Source organism: Macrobrachium nipponense, chromosome 23 (assembly GCF_015104395.2).
Source record: "Macrobrachium nipponense isolate FS-2020 chromosome 23, ASM1510439v2, whole genome shotgun sequence".
Classification (NCBI taxonomy): domain Eukaryota; kingdom Metazoa; phylum Arthropoda; class Malacostraca; order Decapoda; family Palaemonidae; genus Macrobrachium; species Macrobrachium nipponense.
Genome location: NC_061090.1, coordinates 74,744,307 through 74,761,627, shown reverse-complemented (window position 1 = coordinate 74,761,627; position 17,321 = coordinate 74,744,307). Strand labels below are relative to the sequence as shown.

Genomic DNA, 17,321 nt, shown 5'->3' with positions numbered 1-17,321 from the left:
TTTATCCTGCTTTCTTTCTTAGATTCCAGGCAGGAAGGATAAAGTCCAGAAAGGTGACAATAGACCGCTTATTTTAATATTGATTGGGTCCACTATGCCTCCCATTTGGCTGCAAATGACAAGGCAGACTGGAATATCTCTATATGCGTCTATAACAAAATTCCATTTCGTCTCCAAGAAAACGAATGTCCTTGGTATTACTTATTCTATAAGTTATCCAACTCCAAAAGAGATAAACATTTATTGAAAAATAAGGTCTTAAAATCTCCTGACATCAACGGTATACACCAACAAAAATTATGTAATATATATAACTGAGCTTACTGATGCTTATAATAAGTTGAATGAGTTTTGATAAGTAGATATACTTTCTTCATCACTGTCTTGGCTTGTTAAGCTTTATAATTTGATACCAACTAGTATTTATTAACTGAAATATGCTTTATAAAAATTATTGCAATAGCTCAGTACATCCCCACAAAAGATGATTACAAATATAAGAAACATCAATAAGCAAAATGACAAAACACAGCGATTGAAAATTACCCCAGATATGTCAAACGTTTAATTGTCGAACAAACGTTCTACTGAGCAGTTCCAAACACGCAAGAACGACAAAGATTTGGTGCAAAGAAAACATACAAGTTGAATGAATGCTGCTTAATCATTACTCGGATATACTATTTAAATACCCAACAACTTAAAATAGGATTACTTACCGAGTAGTTGCTAGTAAATCTTTCCAAAATATCTGGAGTTCACACATAATAATAAACTATACATCGGTATCTACTTTATCAGTTTACACATGAACTAGATCGATCTGAATGACTAACAAGTAAGTTACTCCACACATCAAAAGGGTTGAACAGTAAGCTGCCTTTCCCTGGCTAAATTTTGAACACTTCTCAATGTACATGGTATTCATGTTTGATCTTTTGACACCAAAAGCTTGATTTCACGGCCCTGTGCCACCAGAAAGTTCTTTGATACTATATTTCATCTTGAGACAAAGCAATGTACAAAGCTACATGTTTCCTTCAATATAAGAACACTATTGAAATTTTGCTTGTTTATACTTATGCTGCATTATCTTAAAGAACATGTGTTACGTCAGCTTTGCACTTGCATAGGAAAAATGTTTACTCAGCGCCAAGCTTGACTTCAGGATGCTAGAAGATTTCAGGGAGATGTAACAGAACAGATCAGAGCTATTTGCCACATTATCTTGCAATTATAAATGTATTTAAAATCACATGGGAACTATTGATACAGTTGCATATAATCCAGAAACTATATAATTTTTAAAAACGATTAGTTTTGAAAAAGCATCTGTGGAGTAAAGTGTAACTGCAATTTTGGCCTCATGATATTTCTGGTCCTTGGAAGAAGACGAAGTCGTGTGCAGCTGACGCTACTCTGGATACATATCCTGATTAGTATCCAGTTCTCAATTCAGCTTGCCCGGGACTTCCGGTACCTGTTGTTGCCTGTTGCTGGGGCATTTCAAGTGATGTCACTGGGTAAGCAGCTGCCTGTGGTTGCGGGAATCCTTGGACAACTGGACCCGCGCCAAATTTCAGGAAGGCATTCCACTGTTGGTTTTAGGGATAATAGCATCATTTTACACAAAGACCAACATATAAAAATGAACTATTGAATGAAAAATAAGAGCTGATTTCATGGACAACAGAATATTTCAGATTTCCTGAAAGTCCTCAGCATGTAAGCTCATAGGCTTGACAAAAGATAAATAGACTAGCATAGGCCGGATTATAATAATACCGAACGTTACGGAATTAATGCAATAGATTCTGAAACGAATTTTAAAGTTACAAACTGAGAGCGTTTTCTGCGATTGCAAGTCTGAGAAATACATTTCATGGTCATCAACCCGTCTGTCTGTCTTTCTGTGGGATTGAAACATTATTTGATGGTTGAAAACTCGCTAAAATCTCTCTCTCTCTCTCTCTCTCTCTCTCTCTCTCTCTCTCTCGCTGGTACCCTACCAACTGTGTGAGGTCATCAGCAGGACAATGTGATTCTATGCAAACAAACCATTTCCTTTCTTTGTGATTTTGTTTGCTCATTTTGCAGTTTCTGGTGTAACCTACACTACAGTTTTCCTAATTTACACTTCCTTTAAGCTCACTCTCTGCGCGTTGTAATGTTGTACACAAGATGTACGAGGTCGTAAATGTCTTTTAAAATAAATACTTTTTTCTGCTTAAGGGTAATTCAGTAGTTTTCTTTCATCATTTGTTAGGATACATTATATCAAAACACCATATGTATGGTGAGTTCATAGATTTTAAAGAACAGTTACCTTCAAACGCCTTTATCCTACATACAGAGTGCTACTGCTTAATTTCCAATTAAAACAAAGAATGTATCTTTTTGTATTCAATATCTAGTCTGAATATGGGTTTGATTGAGTACTTTTCTCTTTTATTTTTAATTAGTATGTTTCAGGATAGCGTGCTGGTATACTATATTGCCAGTGAGTGACTATTATTAATGTACCGTGTTATAATAAATTTCACAATTTCACCTCATTCTAAAAAATATTTTTTTTACATTTTGTCATTGAAATTGCATCAGAAAATTCTTATTCCGTCTGGATTATCTAAATACCGAATTAAACGGGACCAGACCAATAAGATGGTACTTTATTTACATCTGTAGTGGTGATAACCAAATAGGAGAATATGAGCTATGTGCTGAAGAAGGGAGAGAGAGAGAGAGAGAGAGGCAGTTTTTGGAAGTATCCAATTTGTGTGTGTGTGGTCATTAGCAACTGAAAAAATCTCTTGCGAGTGATTACACAGCCTCCAAGTTAAGTATATCTTAGTTTTACCAGACCACTGAGCTGATTAACAGCTCTCCTAGGGCTGGCCCGAAGGATTAGATATTTTTACGTGGCTAGGAACCAGTTGGTCACCTAGCAACGGGACCTACAGCTTATTGTGGGATCCGAACCACATTAGACCGAGAAATGAATTTCTATCACCAGAAATGAATTCCTCTGATTCCGCGTTGGCAGCCGAGAGCGAAAACCACTCGTCCAACGAGAAACTGATAAACAGCCTCCAATATTCCAATATAATCATAAGGAGATCTGACGAAAGTCATATATTACTTACTTTATTGTGATATCGTTGAGTCAAGGGACCTAGAATTAATAGCCAAATAAATGAGAAGCTGCTTCCCAGTGCGACAAAAGGGGAATCATAATAACGGTAATAATAGACTGTGAAGTTAATAATGGTAGCGACGCTGACACCAATCCCTACGAGAGTGGCAGCCATTAACCTGAAGGTCGCGCGTTGAAGGTTCTTCAGGTCTTCGTGAGACGAGCCGTCGCCATACTAAACGAAGGAGAGAAAACTAGGATAAAAAAAGAACTTGCGTAAAAGAACAAGCTTTAATATATGAACTTCAGTAATTTCATAAACTGCAGTCCAAAGCAACAAACATATTCATCATTATCTTTCTAATGTATACCAAGTCTTTAATTCATACATTTTCACTGCTACGTTCATGTATCAACACTTACCTTGAAGGGTGTTTCCTTCGTTCGATTCGATCTTAGTTTAGTCTACCTAAATCCAAAACGTAGGATTTCTTAAATGCGTATCGGCGAAAGCGTTTTTTTTTTTTCTTTTAATCAATCAACACTTCTATTATGGCAAAGTATATTGATTAGATTCTGTTATACTGTCGAGAAACTGTTTCGGAACACGTATCAGCCTGCATGAACCTTTGCTTGTATAATAAAAATTAAAGTATCTAAGAAAAAAGAATCATGAAATTTAGACCCTAAAGTACAGCAAGAAACTTCGAAAGCATCAACGACTACATATTTCTGTACAGAAGGTTCTATTAGTAAATAATTTAGGGAACTATTCTGTTCATATTTCAAAGAATCGCAAACAAAAGGAAATAGAATATCAGTTCGTAGACCAGCTTATCGCTTCATATATAATATAGATGCTGAAGCAAAATACTGAGTTTTACTGAGTTTTATTCGTGGACTGCCACAGGGTCCAAGAAATTAGAAACATAGGGGGTGGGGGGCGCGGGGGGGGGGGGGGGGAGAGATAGGAGGGCAAAACGGGCAAGTTGAGAAGTCATATGCAGAAAGAAGGGAGGCTAGGGACCTGGGGCGACACTTGTTGTATTGCATCAAACATTCCGTCAATCATTGTTCAAATGCACATGTATTGTAATTTTTGTAATTTGTGAAAAGTCTGGCCTCATATCTAGATAAACTAACCACTCAGGTCTTCGGGGCGTGAAGGGGAAACCCATCGGAACTCAGTACCTGTCCTAAGTCTTGGTAAATATGGAGGGCTGCAAATACCTGCCAAGGGCAACTGTGAAATGAGATATTAAAGGCAAAAGCAGCTGACGGAGGCTTACTAAGACGGACGTATGTCTAGAAGACGACGGAAGTATGTTTAGATCCATTCTGACTTTTAAATGCTTATAAATAACTCTCTTTTTTTTTCTTATTTAGTTTCATTAATTTTCCAGCCTATTTATTGTCTGTCAGTTGTGAGGAATAGTGATTAATATATTTTTAATCTCTATGTAAACTTTTTAAGGAAACATTCTCGGGCGTAGACTAAGACTAGGGAACTATGTATTTGGAGTATTGAGAATATAATATGAACACCATTGTGAATGTCATTCGGTAACTTGTAATCTGTTGACATTATATACTCTTTGAAATGGTGACATCGGACGAAAGAGGAATTTCTTCGTAACGAGATCTGATGCTTAATGTCACCTTGAACATTTTTGTAATTGTCATCATTTGACTCCCACGGAGGCAAGCGAGGTCTTGAAATGTAGACACATCTGGTTTTAGTTAGATTTCATACCTACGGACTATTCCCCTACATAATGGGAGAGTAAGATAACTGGGCACTTAGAAGCAGCTTCGTTTTTAGAACGGCCATGTCTAATTTTGTTGTGTGTGATTAGTGCTGAAATGGGCAGGCATACTTTTATGCCCAAGAGTAACTTTGTCTCAGAGATGTCCTCTTTCACATGACTATTGTTTCAGGAGTACTGGTTCATATTATTTTCATTTTTTGTTTATAATTTATTAATGGTGGATTCCTTTCCTTTTTTTTAACAGACGATACTGGTAACGGTGTTGGTATGGGAGACAATAATGACTTTTGATTGCCTATCTTATAACTGATGTCAAGTTATTGTAGAGAAAGAGGTGGACAGGGTTAGTCCGATCCCTAGGGTTAATTGGGTTTCCTGTTTGAATGATAATACCTTTTTACAATGGTGCATTGTTTGGAGTTTTCACAGGGTTATGTTTTGAAACTAAAGTTTCAGATTTTGATTTATTCAGTTAATAATTTTGTTCTATGACAATTTGACTTATTCACTTAGTACTTTTGTCCTTTAGTAAATAAAGTTTATTTTGGTACATTGTGAGTCTAATTTGACCACCTGGTTGGTAGATTTGGTTTGTGAGTTACGAGTAAGAGAGAGAGAGAGAGAGAGAGAGAGAGAGAGAGAGAGGTCACATGTGCCTTGCTGCTCGAGTCATGTTACCATTTTGCAGTTGCCATTTTTCAGTTATCATTTTCGATCGGGTAAATTTTACATATCGCATCCTCTCTGAGGGTGTAACATATTTCTTTACATAAGCACGAAATCTGCTTTCATGCTCACAGGGTTGTTTGGTATCAAGGAACTTTGTGTCCTAAACAACCAGGACGATGGAAGATTGCCATGACTCCTATTTCACGGACATTAACTTAATGAATATCTTTATCAGTACTCCTATTGATTTCATGAATTCTTACAAGACGATATGAAGAAACTTCTAACTGTTCTTGACGGGAGGGTCTCTGATGTGCTATGAGGTAAGATTCCATGCCAGGGAACCTAAAGTATACTAACATTTGCTAATCTGTCTCGGCAGTTTTTGATGTAATCCGCGGTATCAACCATCCTTTACAGAAACCGATAACGAATTTATGATGAGACTCACCGATAAGATGGATGTAATTGCCAATGTCAAGAAGATGTAGGAGACGTTCACTAGAACTAGCAGGAACCCGATGAACATAGTTGTTAGACTTGCATCTGATGGAAAAAAAAACAAGAGAATTATCTCTTTAATGTTCTTCTTATCAAGGCTAGTCATCATTCAAAGTGTTTATGAATTCCACTTTTATATTACCCACATCTTCCAGTGATTCTTAATAACGAAGAAACAGAAAAAAAGGAAACGATAACAGAGAACCTTGCAATTGGCCTTTAGAGTGTGGTGAGAGAGTTAATGGGACACAATGAGGGTCAAGACCCCATGTAAAATGAAAATAATGAAAATGAAAATGTCTTACAATAACGTTCACTTCATTCAGTCATACAAGAGGAGGACGAGCAGGCAGCCTAGACGAAAGACGAAAGAAATATTTAATGAGAGATGAGGAACGGAGCGAAACAAATTCTGAGAGAAAATATTATAAAAAGACGCGAAAATCCTCAAAGGACGGTTTGCTGGCTATGCCACATAGTAGGCGTAATCTATTATTCCTGGCGTCTGTTGCAAGATCTACTAATGCTGAAAACTTTAATCTGCTTATAGCTCTCCTCTTTTTATCCAAGTTTGTGTTGGCTGAAGCCCTTAAGTCAATAGTCAAAATCGTCAGTTTCAGTTTTCCCCTAAGCTATTGCTTCTCGTGTGGACGTCAGCCGAGTAACTCCGATTTCCCACTATGTTGTCTGTCATCCATGGTGGCAACCACTGGTAGACAGCCTCAATCATTCGCCCCTGACAGAGGGCGAATGCTGGCCCACAAGATCACGAGATCAGCATGATACCAAAAGTTCTAGCCAGTGGAGTTTTTTCTTGAGTACAGATTAGCCTAAGAGTACTAGCTATAACCTGGACATGGCTGGTAACAAGCTGATTTTTGCATTATAGGGGCATAACTATGTGTGGAATCACATACTAAAGTCCCCAGTAATCTCTCGCATGCAACCTTTGAAATCCAGGATGGCGTCCAAAAATGGCCGTCATTTTCCCATTTTTAGCATAACTTTGCTTGCAGACAACATACAAACACAAAGTTAGTGCCTCTTCTTACACTTTTAGGTACAAGGAATTTTAAAAGAACTATATAACTAGGAGTTCGACTGCTTATGATTAACATAAAGCAAGATGAAGTCCAAAATGGCCACCATTTTTTTAATTTAAGCAAATCTTTGCTTCCTGACAAGGTATAAGCTTAGTTTTGGTGTCTACACATGTTTACTGGTGCAAGCAATCACATAAAATGTATATCTAGAAGATCAGGAACTTTCATCTGCTAAAATCAAGATGGTGTCAAATAGTGCCAAAAACATGCTCACCAAACTTTTGTATCACGCGCCTTGGGAGATGCTGGGAGTTCACGGATCAAGGCGTTGTTTTGTTTACAATCGCTACGCAGGCGCGCAAGCGCGAATTTCTTTCTTATCACACTAAAAAGTATCAGTGACACATCTCGGAAATTATTTCGTCACTTTGACATAATTTTTGCACCATTTTAAATTATCCTTTACATGAAGTATTATATATGAAAATGTGCGCAATTTCATTTAAAATACAACAAAAAAATACTCATGATTGTAGCTTTTATCAGTTTTGAAATATTTTCATATAAATAACGATAAGTGCAAAAATTTCAACCTTCAGTCAACTTTGACTCTACAGAAATGGTCGAGAAACGCAATTGTAAGCTAAAATTCTTATATTATAAAATCTAGTAATATTCAATCTTTGCCTTCATTTTGCAACAAATTGGACGTCTCTAGCACAATATTTCGATTTATGGTGAATTTATGAAAAAACTTTTTCCTTACGTTCGTGCGATAACTCTTCCGATAAATTTTTTTGTGCGATTGTCGTAATGTTTGCACCCTTTTAAATTTGCCGTTACATAAAGTTTTATATATGGAAATGTGCGCAATTTCATGCACAATACAACAAAAAACAACCCATGGTTGTAGCTTTTATCAGTTTCGAAATATTTTCATATAAATAACGTTAAGTGCAAAAATTTCAACTTTCGGTCAACTTTGACTCTACCGAAATGGTCGAAAACGCAATTGTAAGCTAAAACTCTTATATTCTAATATTCTTCAATCATTTACTTCATTTTGCAAACGTCTTGGAAGTCTCTAGCACAATATTTTCGATTTATGGTGAATTTATGAAAAAAAAAAAAAACATTTTCCTTACGTTCGCGCGGTAACTCTTCCGAAAAAATCAGAATTTTTTGTGCGATTGTCGAAATGTTTGCACCATTTAAAATTAGCTGTTACATAAAGTTTTATATATGAAAATGTGCGCAATTTCATGTAGAATACAACTAAAAATGATTGAAGGTTGTATCTTTTCTCTTTTTGCGAAATATTTGCATATAAATCACGATAAATAGAAAAAAAACCACGTTCGGTCAAATTTGACTCTACCGAAATAGTTGAAAAACGCAATTGTAAGCTAAAACTCTTACGGCCTAGTAATATTCCGTCATTTTTCTTCATTTTGAAGCAAATTTGAAGTCTCTAAAACAATATTGTGATTTATGGTGAATTTTTGAAAAATATACCTTCACTCCGAGCGCCGATTTCGCGGGCCGCAAGTCTCCGAAAATACGTACATCGCATTATCCTAATATTTGCTCCTTTTCATATTAGCCTTTTTATAGAGTTTCATATATCAAAATGTGCGCAAATTCATGAAAAATACAATAAAAAATAATTGAAGGTTGTAGCTTTTTCCATCTCCGAAATATGTGCATATAAAGAAATATATATATAAAAATTTCGACATTCGGTCAAATTTAACTCGTCCGAAATGGTCGAAATCTGCAATTCTAATCTAAAACTCTTACAGTATCGTAATATTCAATCATTTGTCTTAATTTTGAAACAAATTGGAAGTCTCTAGAACAATATTTAGAATTACGGTGAATTTTTGAAAATAACATTTTTTTACGTCCGCGTGTTACGAATTCGTACATCATTTTGTGATAATATTTTTCCGGTGTTGCTTTTATTGTTTTACTATGTACTATATATCAAAAGAATTGCAATTTAGTGTAAAATACAACGAAAAATAAAGTAACTCGTTAGCTTTGACCGTTTTTTGCACAGCGTGATTTGAATACAATTATCTATGAATTTATTTTTTTTCGCTACCATATATCGCATTATTTACATATGATAATGATATTATTTTTCATTTCTGATGATTGCATACTAAACTTCAGGCAATGGAAAAAAAATGAGCCAAAAATGAACTCTTAATCTTCAAAACTAAGCGCGCTGTGATTTTTTGAAAAAATTATTTTTTCCGCTTCGGCGCTCACTCCAAACTGGCGCTGGCATACAGGAGAGATTTTGATTTTTAGGGCTTCGGCGTAAGAGGGTTAACTTGATTGTTATGGGGTCCAAAGTTTGTCAGCTTATACAATATGCACAATCAACTTAGATAGCCTACCTTTATGCAATACTTTAATTTTCCAGTGAGGTTTCACCAAAAAATGATGCCTTCTCTTCCTCTTTATCGCTGATATTAAGTGGTGGATAAGTGTTATTGCATAAATGGCTGATGAACTTGCTGCACATTGATGTGCTAAAAAGATCTAGCTTCTTGCAGCTGCAAATCATGTTACTGCATCCCTCTGGTTTACATCCATATGAGCCCAACTGGAATGTCCATTTCTAGTGGGTCAAGTGTTCCATTTTGAAATCGACATCCCCACTCTGTTGGATTCAGACTGTTGCCTATCCACTTCTGTACTGTGAGGTATGTACGATATGAGTGTTGCTTTGCTGCAGCACTTGTTGGCAGTAAATTGGCCAAATTGAATTCTGAATTTAAGGACCTTCGAGCAATAGCTCTCTTGTAGGTGATATGACGGTAATAGTTGACAGAACTGTAATTGCTGGCCTCATAGAGTTGCAGAATTAAGTCGTCTCCAGCTTGCTTCACCTCGTGATGAGCGTGTCCACTCTTCGTAAATGTATTGAGAGAGCCATATTCACTTTTCCTTTGTACCATCTTCAAAGCTTTTGACTTTCCCTGACAATAAATTCCTGACACTGTATCACAGCCTGTGGATTGAGTTCCATAATGCATGAGGACATATGAAATATAGGCCTGGCAGACACCAGCATACGTAGATGGTTGTGGCCAAACAACTGACTGAAGCAGATGTCCACCATCCAAGACAGAGTCCATTCTCTGGCAAATTGGCATTCTTGCTAAATAATTTTAGGACATCACCTTCTTTGCTGGCTTGGACATTATACCATTTTTAAAGAGGGAAGGTGGCTGAGGAGCAAGTTCATAAGCCAAGAATGTTTCCATCTCAGAGCTATTATTCAGGATGCACATTATCCGTTTGAATAATTGAATTGGATTAACTTCCACCTGCTGACCCTGATTTTGACTGCCCTATCCTTTGCATTGGTTGGTTTCACCTTGTCACTGCAGTGTAGAGTGATGTCTGTAAACTTCTTCCCTGACATTTGTGATGCTGCCCTCCAACCAAGCTCTACAGCATTATCACAATTCACATATGCATCAGCGACAATTCCAGTTGACATGGACAGCCGACGATCTGGATCGTATCCAGCAAAAGGTGGATGAGCTTGTAGCCATCCTACAAAGACATAGCAATCCTTGTTATCTCTTGCCATACTACTTTGGCCAAGGTCTTCATGTTGCTCTTATGAACCAGTGTAAATATGTGTGAACTGTTCCAGTGCATAGAGAGGAAGTGCGTACGCGTACTTTGTTAAAGCACTGTCTGTGATGCCTCTGCCATGAGTCATTCCTCCAGTACATAATTTAATAGTGCGTAACGAAGGCTAATGCCAATAGTTATTACAAACCGGTAATTTTGAGTATGAAAAATTATATTATGTTGTAAATGCATCTTCTGGATTTCTCACTCTTTAAAATATACACGTATCATATTTTCAAGCTCAGAGTATTTAAAAAAAGGCGCATATATTAGGCACCATCTTAGCTTATGCTACTTACAAGCTGTTGATCTTATAAATACATATTTTGTTATATTCCTTGTACCTGAAAACATAGGGATAGACACTAAGTTTATGTTTGTATCTTGTCTACAGGCAAAGTTATGCAAAAAAGGGGAATGGCGGACATTTTGGACACCATCTTGGAATTCCATGGTTGCACAAGAGGGATACCCAGGAACTTTTAGTATGTCATGTGCATGTTCCTGCATCTATCCTGAAAAAAACCAGCTTGTTACCAGCTATGTCCAGGTTTTGGACTATATAAATTAATGCTCTTGGACTAGATGGCTGTCCAGCCGGAGACTTGAATAAACCTCAACTGGTAGGCTACGACTCTTAGGAAAGATTATAAGAAATTTAAAGGTGCGTTCATACTACAGTAAAACGTATTAGAAACACACCTCGGCAACTTCTGCATTTGCCAGGGATTTCTCAATTAACTTACATGTGTTATATAAGCGATAAGTTGCCGACATGTTAATGATATATGAATGCGTATTAGACAATAATAGATTAAAGTTAAAGAAAAACTTACAAGGCTCGAAGCACAATCCTGCTGCCACCCCAATACATGCAACCCAGGAGATCTGTTGAGACAAATTATTCTTAGAAATCTGTGGAATATCTGTAACCTACTCGAGTAGAAGTCAATACACCTGTACCAGATATGTTTCGGCAATTACTTAGAACTTTATCACTGGAAAAGTCAATAGCTCATGAATTGCTTGAACAAACTAGCTTTGAAGAAGGTTTTTTTTTTCTATTTCTTTTTTTATAGTTCTTTCAGTGTCGAAAATTTACTTCCACAGTGATGCTGAAATACATGTTTAGGTTTTATAGTTCAAGAATGACATAAAAATACTTACAAACCCAAATATAGCGATAGTCCATATACCAGCCTTAAGACAAGCAGAATCATGTTGGAAAGAGTAAACGCCATTGCCAGGAATCTGCATCCTAGAAAAAGAGACTACATGCAACTGACTTAAAAATAAAGACACCAAGTACCTATTTCTAAGCTATGTATTCCTAAAGGGTTAAACAGACGATCAAACTTACTAACAGTATATATTTCCTGTACTGTCATTATTACCATCGGTGTGTCCATCATATGGACTTAGTATCAGTACCTGAAAATTGTGGTCCTTGAAATCCAGTTTCTGCTATCAGTATGTGGGTGGGGCTTAAATTAATGATGGTTTGTTCACTGGACTGTCAGTATTGTCAGTATTATCAGAAATCGGAGGAGGTATAATGTCTGACCACCAAGGGAAACTACTTCTTCGGGAATTTATTTCAGCTCTCCAAGGATTACAAGGGTTATGGGATGTTCGAAGCGAAAATTATATGAAGAAGAACTAGAAAATGGCTGCATGTGAGAAGTTATTGGAGGTATATAAATCAATCAAAGCTGACGCAACTGTAGAGGATGTAAAAAAGAAGATAAATACATTGAGAAGCAACTTTCGGATGGAGTTGAAAGACAGATATCAACCGTCCTCATGGGTTTCTTATGAGCTTCTATTCTTGAAAAATTTGGAGAAGCCTGTATGTCCTTACCATCTCCAAATGTTTATTGTAAATCTTGTCATCCATCCGGGAATAACTTTGAAAATCATTCATATCGTTTGTCTTGATTTCATTCAAAAGGTTTAAATGCGTAAAAATATTACGCTTACCAATCCAATCTTGACCCACTTTCTACGTTTGCGTCTTTTCTTTAGCGAAAGAGCCATAATAATTGCAATGGATGTTTTTCTCTTGTTTCTCATGTCACTTGAAAGTCAAGGGCACAACCATTCGACGTCGGTACACTGAATTACTGACGGCTCAATCAGTACAGCGAACACACGTCCATTATTTAATACTGATTGAGCCATCAGTAATTCAGTGTACCAACGTGGAATGGCTGTGCCCTTGGCTTTCAAGTGACACGAAAAACAAGAGAAAAACATTCAATGCAATTATTATGGCTCTTTGGCTAAAGAAAAGACACAAACGTAGAATGAGGGTCAAAGAATGGATTGGTAAGCGTAATGCCTTTACGCATATATATATATATATATATATATATATATATATATAATATATATATATAATATATATATATATATAATATATATTATATATATTAATATCATTAAATCAATAAAAGGCTTTAGTTAGCTTATAGTTATTGCAAATGTAGCCAATTCATTTTTATGGAGTAAAATGTAATAATTTAAACAATAAAATACAATTGCCTCTACTGTTGTTTCAATTGAAATTATGTCTGCACAGTCTTCTCCAAATTTTTCAAGAATAGAAGCTCATAAAAAACCCATGAGGACGGTTGATATCTGTCATCGGTGCTAGCACTACTCGTTTTAGAGTCGTTGATTTTTTTCAACTCCTTCCGAAAGTTGTTTCTCAATGTGTTTATCTTTTTTACATCCTCTACAGTTGCGTCATCTTTGATTGATTTATATACCTCCAATAACTTCTCATATGCAGTCATTTTCTAGTTCTTCTTCATATAATTTTCGCTTCGAACATCCCATAACTTTGGTAATCCTTGGAAAGCTGAAATAAATGAAATAAATTCCCGAAGGAGTAGTTTCCCTCGCTGGTCAGACATTATACCTCCTCCGATTTCTGATAATACTGACAATACTGACAGTCCAGTGAACAAACCATCATTGATTTAAGGCCCACCCACATACTGATAGCAGAAACTGGATTTCAAGGACCACCATTTTGAGGTACTGACACTAAGTCAGTATGAAGGACACACCGACAGTAATAATGACAGTACAGGAAATACTGTCAGTAATATTGATCGTCTGTTTAGCCCTTAAGTCGTGTCGCGGTCAGCTTTCTGTCAAATACTTCACACGAGTGCACTCACATCATTTTATCATAGTAATTGGGGGGTTACTTGAAAATCTTAATTTGGAGCTGAATAATATTGCCAATGCCAGGTAGAACTTTTCATTACGCGATCTTTTGAGGTATACAATCTCATTATCAGGCTGAAATTACCAAAGAAACAAAACTAAAACTCAACGAAATGCGCAAAAAAAAAAAAAAAAAAAAAAAAAAAAAACAGATGAAAGAGCTCAAAATGCAAATGGAGCCAAACATTCAAAAATTAACAAACCATAAAAAGAAGAAGTAATAAAAACTGAAAGTACAAACATGAAAAGATGCATGTGTACAAAAAGGAGATGAAATATAAACCAAAATTAGACAGCACATAACCCCGTGTTCCAAAATAATGCGTCCGAGCCAACTAGAATTGGATCCTACGTATCGAAGAACACACTGCGGACAAGTAAACATACACAAAACCAACTGAGGTCTACAGGAAAAGTACTTGTTTCCCCCAACAGTGATCAAACAGTAGAGGGCCTGCCAGTAAAACAACTTGAAATCTAATTTGAGGAAAGCTGCATTGATGTATCTCGTGGAACTTTTCTCTTACCGTGTAGCAAAGTATGTTGTATGATGTACTTTCCAAATTTGTTGGAAGCAACATATACCGGTCTTGGACGAAAGTTCCCATTAAAAAAATGATAAAAATAAGATTTTTGTAAAGTAATTGTGGAGACAAACACTGTCTGTATGAATATGTTACAAGCCTGAATACACATCTGAAGTTATATAAATTTAATTCACGTGGTGAATTAGTTTTCATTTACTTGTAAACAAGATTTTCAGATGTGCCTTTATTTCTTAATATCCAAACACCCAAAGATGACAACTTATTATTCTGTTCTGCTTCATATGTATATAAAAAAAAGTATTAGGGTGACGAGAATTAGAATATTCAAGGAACAAAGCCATATGTGACGATTCCTTAGAAACAAGGAAAGTATCATCCACATGCCCACAGCTGGACAGAGGTTTGGAACTACTAGAACTTTCAGACAACCAAGTCTTTCGTAAAAACCCATAAAACTATCTGCGTGTGCAAACAATTTCATGGGTTCTAGGGAATTTCCCTTAACTCCTGTCTAATTGATTACATAACTTACCCTCAAAAGTAGAAATGACATGATCAGTAACCAATTATCATGATTTTTTCAAGTCTGATTCTTAAGCCCAAATGTTAATATATGATTTTCACAAATATTATTCAAGAATGATGCCAATTTTATATATATATATATATATATATATATATATATATATATAATATATATATATATATATACTATATATATAATATATATATATATGTATATATATATATAATATATATTATATATATATATATATATATATATATATATATATATATATTCTTATATATATATATATATATATATATATATATATATATATATATATATATATATATATATATATATATTTATCTATATACATAGATATATATATATATATATATATAATATATATATATATATATATATATATATATATATAATATATATATATATATATATATATATCTATATATAATATATATATATATATATATATATATATATATATATATATATATATATATATATATATATATATATATATATATATATATATATATATATATATATATATATATATATATATATATATATATATATATATATATATATATATATATATATATATATATATATATATAGATATATATCTATTATATATATATATATATATATATATATATATATAGATAGATAGATATATCTATATATATATATATATATATATATATATATATATATATCCGTAATAAGGGAGGTAACATTGAAACTATCCGTTACAGGATCTTGGTTAACCGAAAGAACATAACTCCGTAACAAAATGGGAAAAATCAGAAATGTTAAATTCATTAATCATCGGTCTTCAAGAGTTTTTCTCTTTTAAGTTTTTAAACTCACTGCAATACTCTGGCTGTTAATGAAAACACTGAAAAACTCCGATATATATTTCGTTCGTACTACCATAAATTATACTCTGGCAAAGGTGTTTAGTATTTTAATTCTTCTTTTTCATGTTCTGATACTTTAAGAATATCTACTCTGGGTTTCACAGACAGTGCAAGCAGGTTTTTTGGCAATAACTCTGTAACGAACATTCGTATCACGAGTGGGGTGGGGAAGGGGTAATGGAGGTTGAGGAGAGGGTGGGCGGAGCTTTTTTATACTGTTGTATTCGTATCTCTTTCTGGCTAATCGAGGTTTTGCCTCTTGTCACAGGGACAAGTGTCTTTATTCTTTACAATTAGCGATTCATGATACTCATAAATTACGACACTGGGTGTTATACACTATAGTAAAATCTCGTACTGATACGAGTGTTCGTTACAGCGTTATTGCCAAAAAACGTGCTTGCACTGCCTGTGAAAGCAATAGTAGGCAATAATTATAACTTTTACAATCCGATGATTCTTTAGATACCTCCGTGTTATAGTTTGATAGCCTTTTATATCTAAGCTATTCCACGCACCTCAGGATTGACTTGTCGATTTACTATAGTCTCCCTAATAATAATCTGATAACTTGTGTACTGTATATTGAATAAATAATTTCAGCCACTTAAACAGAACGCCACCAGTACCTAAGACGCCGGCCAACTGCGCGCACAAACACAGGCACCCTGTGGAAAATTTTAACTTCGTTGTCAGTGACGGTGATCCGTTTTGCTTTATTGCTCTGGTAAATTGGTTTGGCGCAGTCAAGTTCTGCCACTGAATCACTCCTACCAATACGCCAAAGCTATACTTGGTACTCACATTTTGCCGGGCGAATGTGCTCTTCTTTTCCCCGAACCGAAGAATCGACTGATGATGTTAGCTTGGAAGGGCTCAGCCCGAAGAGTAGATAAGGAAAATCCATCGCACTGATCCTCCAGATAATATTTTTCTGATGCTCATGATATCTCGATAAGAATTTTTTGTTCGTGTTCATGGTATTTTCACGGATATCTATCATTAGGTAACTAATCAGAATTTCATCAAGTAGTTGTTGGGTCCTATGCAACATCAATCATCGAAGAATAAACTAGGCAACAGTAATAGTCACTGGCATATTTATTCTTTCTCAGGGTCTCAGCAGCACTTCTCCTTTGAAGCCAGTTCATCCCCACCACCCACACTGTTTCCCTCAGGTATTTTCTTTTCAACACTTCTGCCACGAATTCAAAAGGGCGATGATATCTCGGCTGCCCTCTTCCTCTGTGTTTCTTTATCATATGTTTCTTACCAATTTGTCAACTCCAGTATTTTAATATGGCTAAGG

The 17,321-nt window shown here is 35.3% G+C and overlaps 1 protein-coding gene across 1 annotated transcript; it reads right to left on the bottom strand.

Annotated features, from left to right (window-relative positions):
• Window positions 1-226: 226 nt before the first annotated feature.
• LOC135201635 (uncharacterized) lies at window positions 227-16,882 on the bottom strand. Its single transcript, XM_064230708.1, has 6 exons — window positions 16,817-16,882; window positions 11,943-12,033; window positions 11,612-11,663; window positions 6,023-6,117; window positions 3,144-3,368; window positions 227-1,595 (listed from the first exon to the last, which is right to left on the bottom strand). Coding segments are annotated over exons 1-6 (624 nt in total). The 5' UTR covers window positions 16,819-16,882; the 3' UTR covers window positions 227-1,436.
• Between the last annotated feature and the right edge of the window lie 439 nt (window positions 16,883-17,321).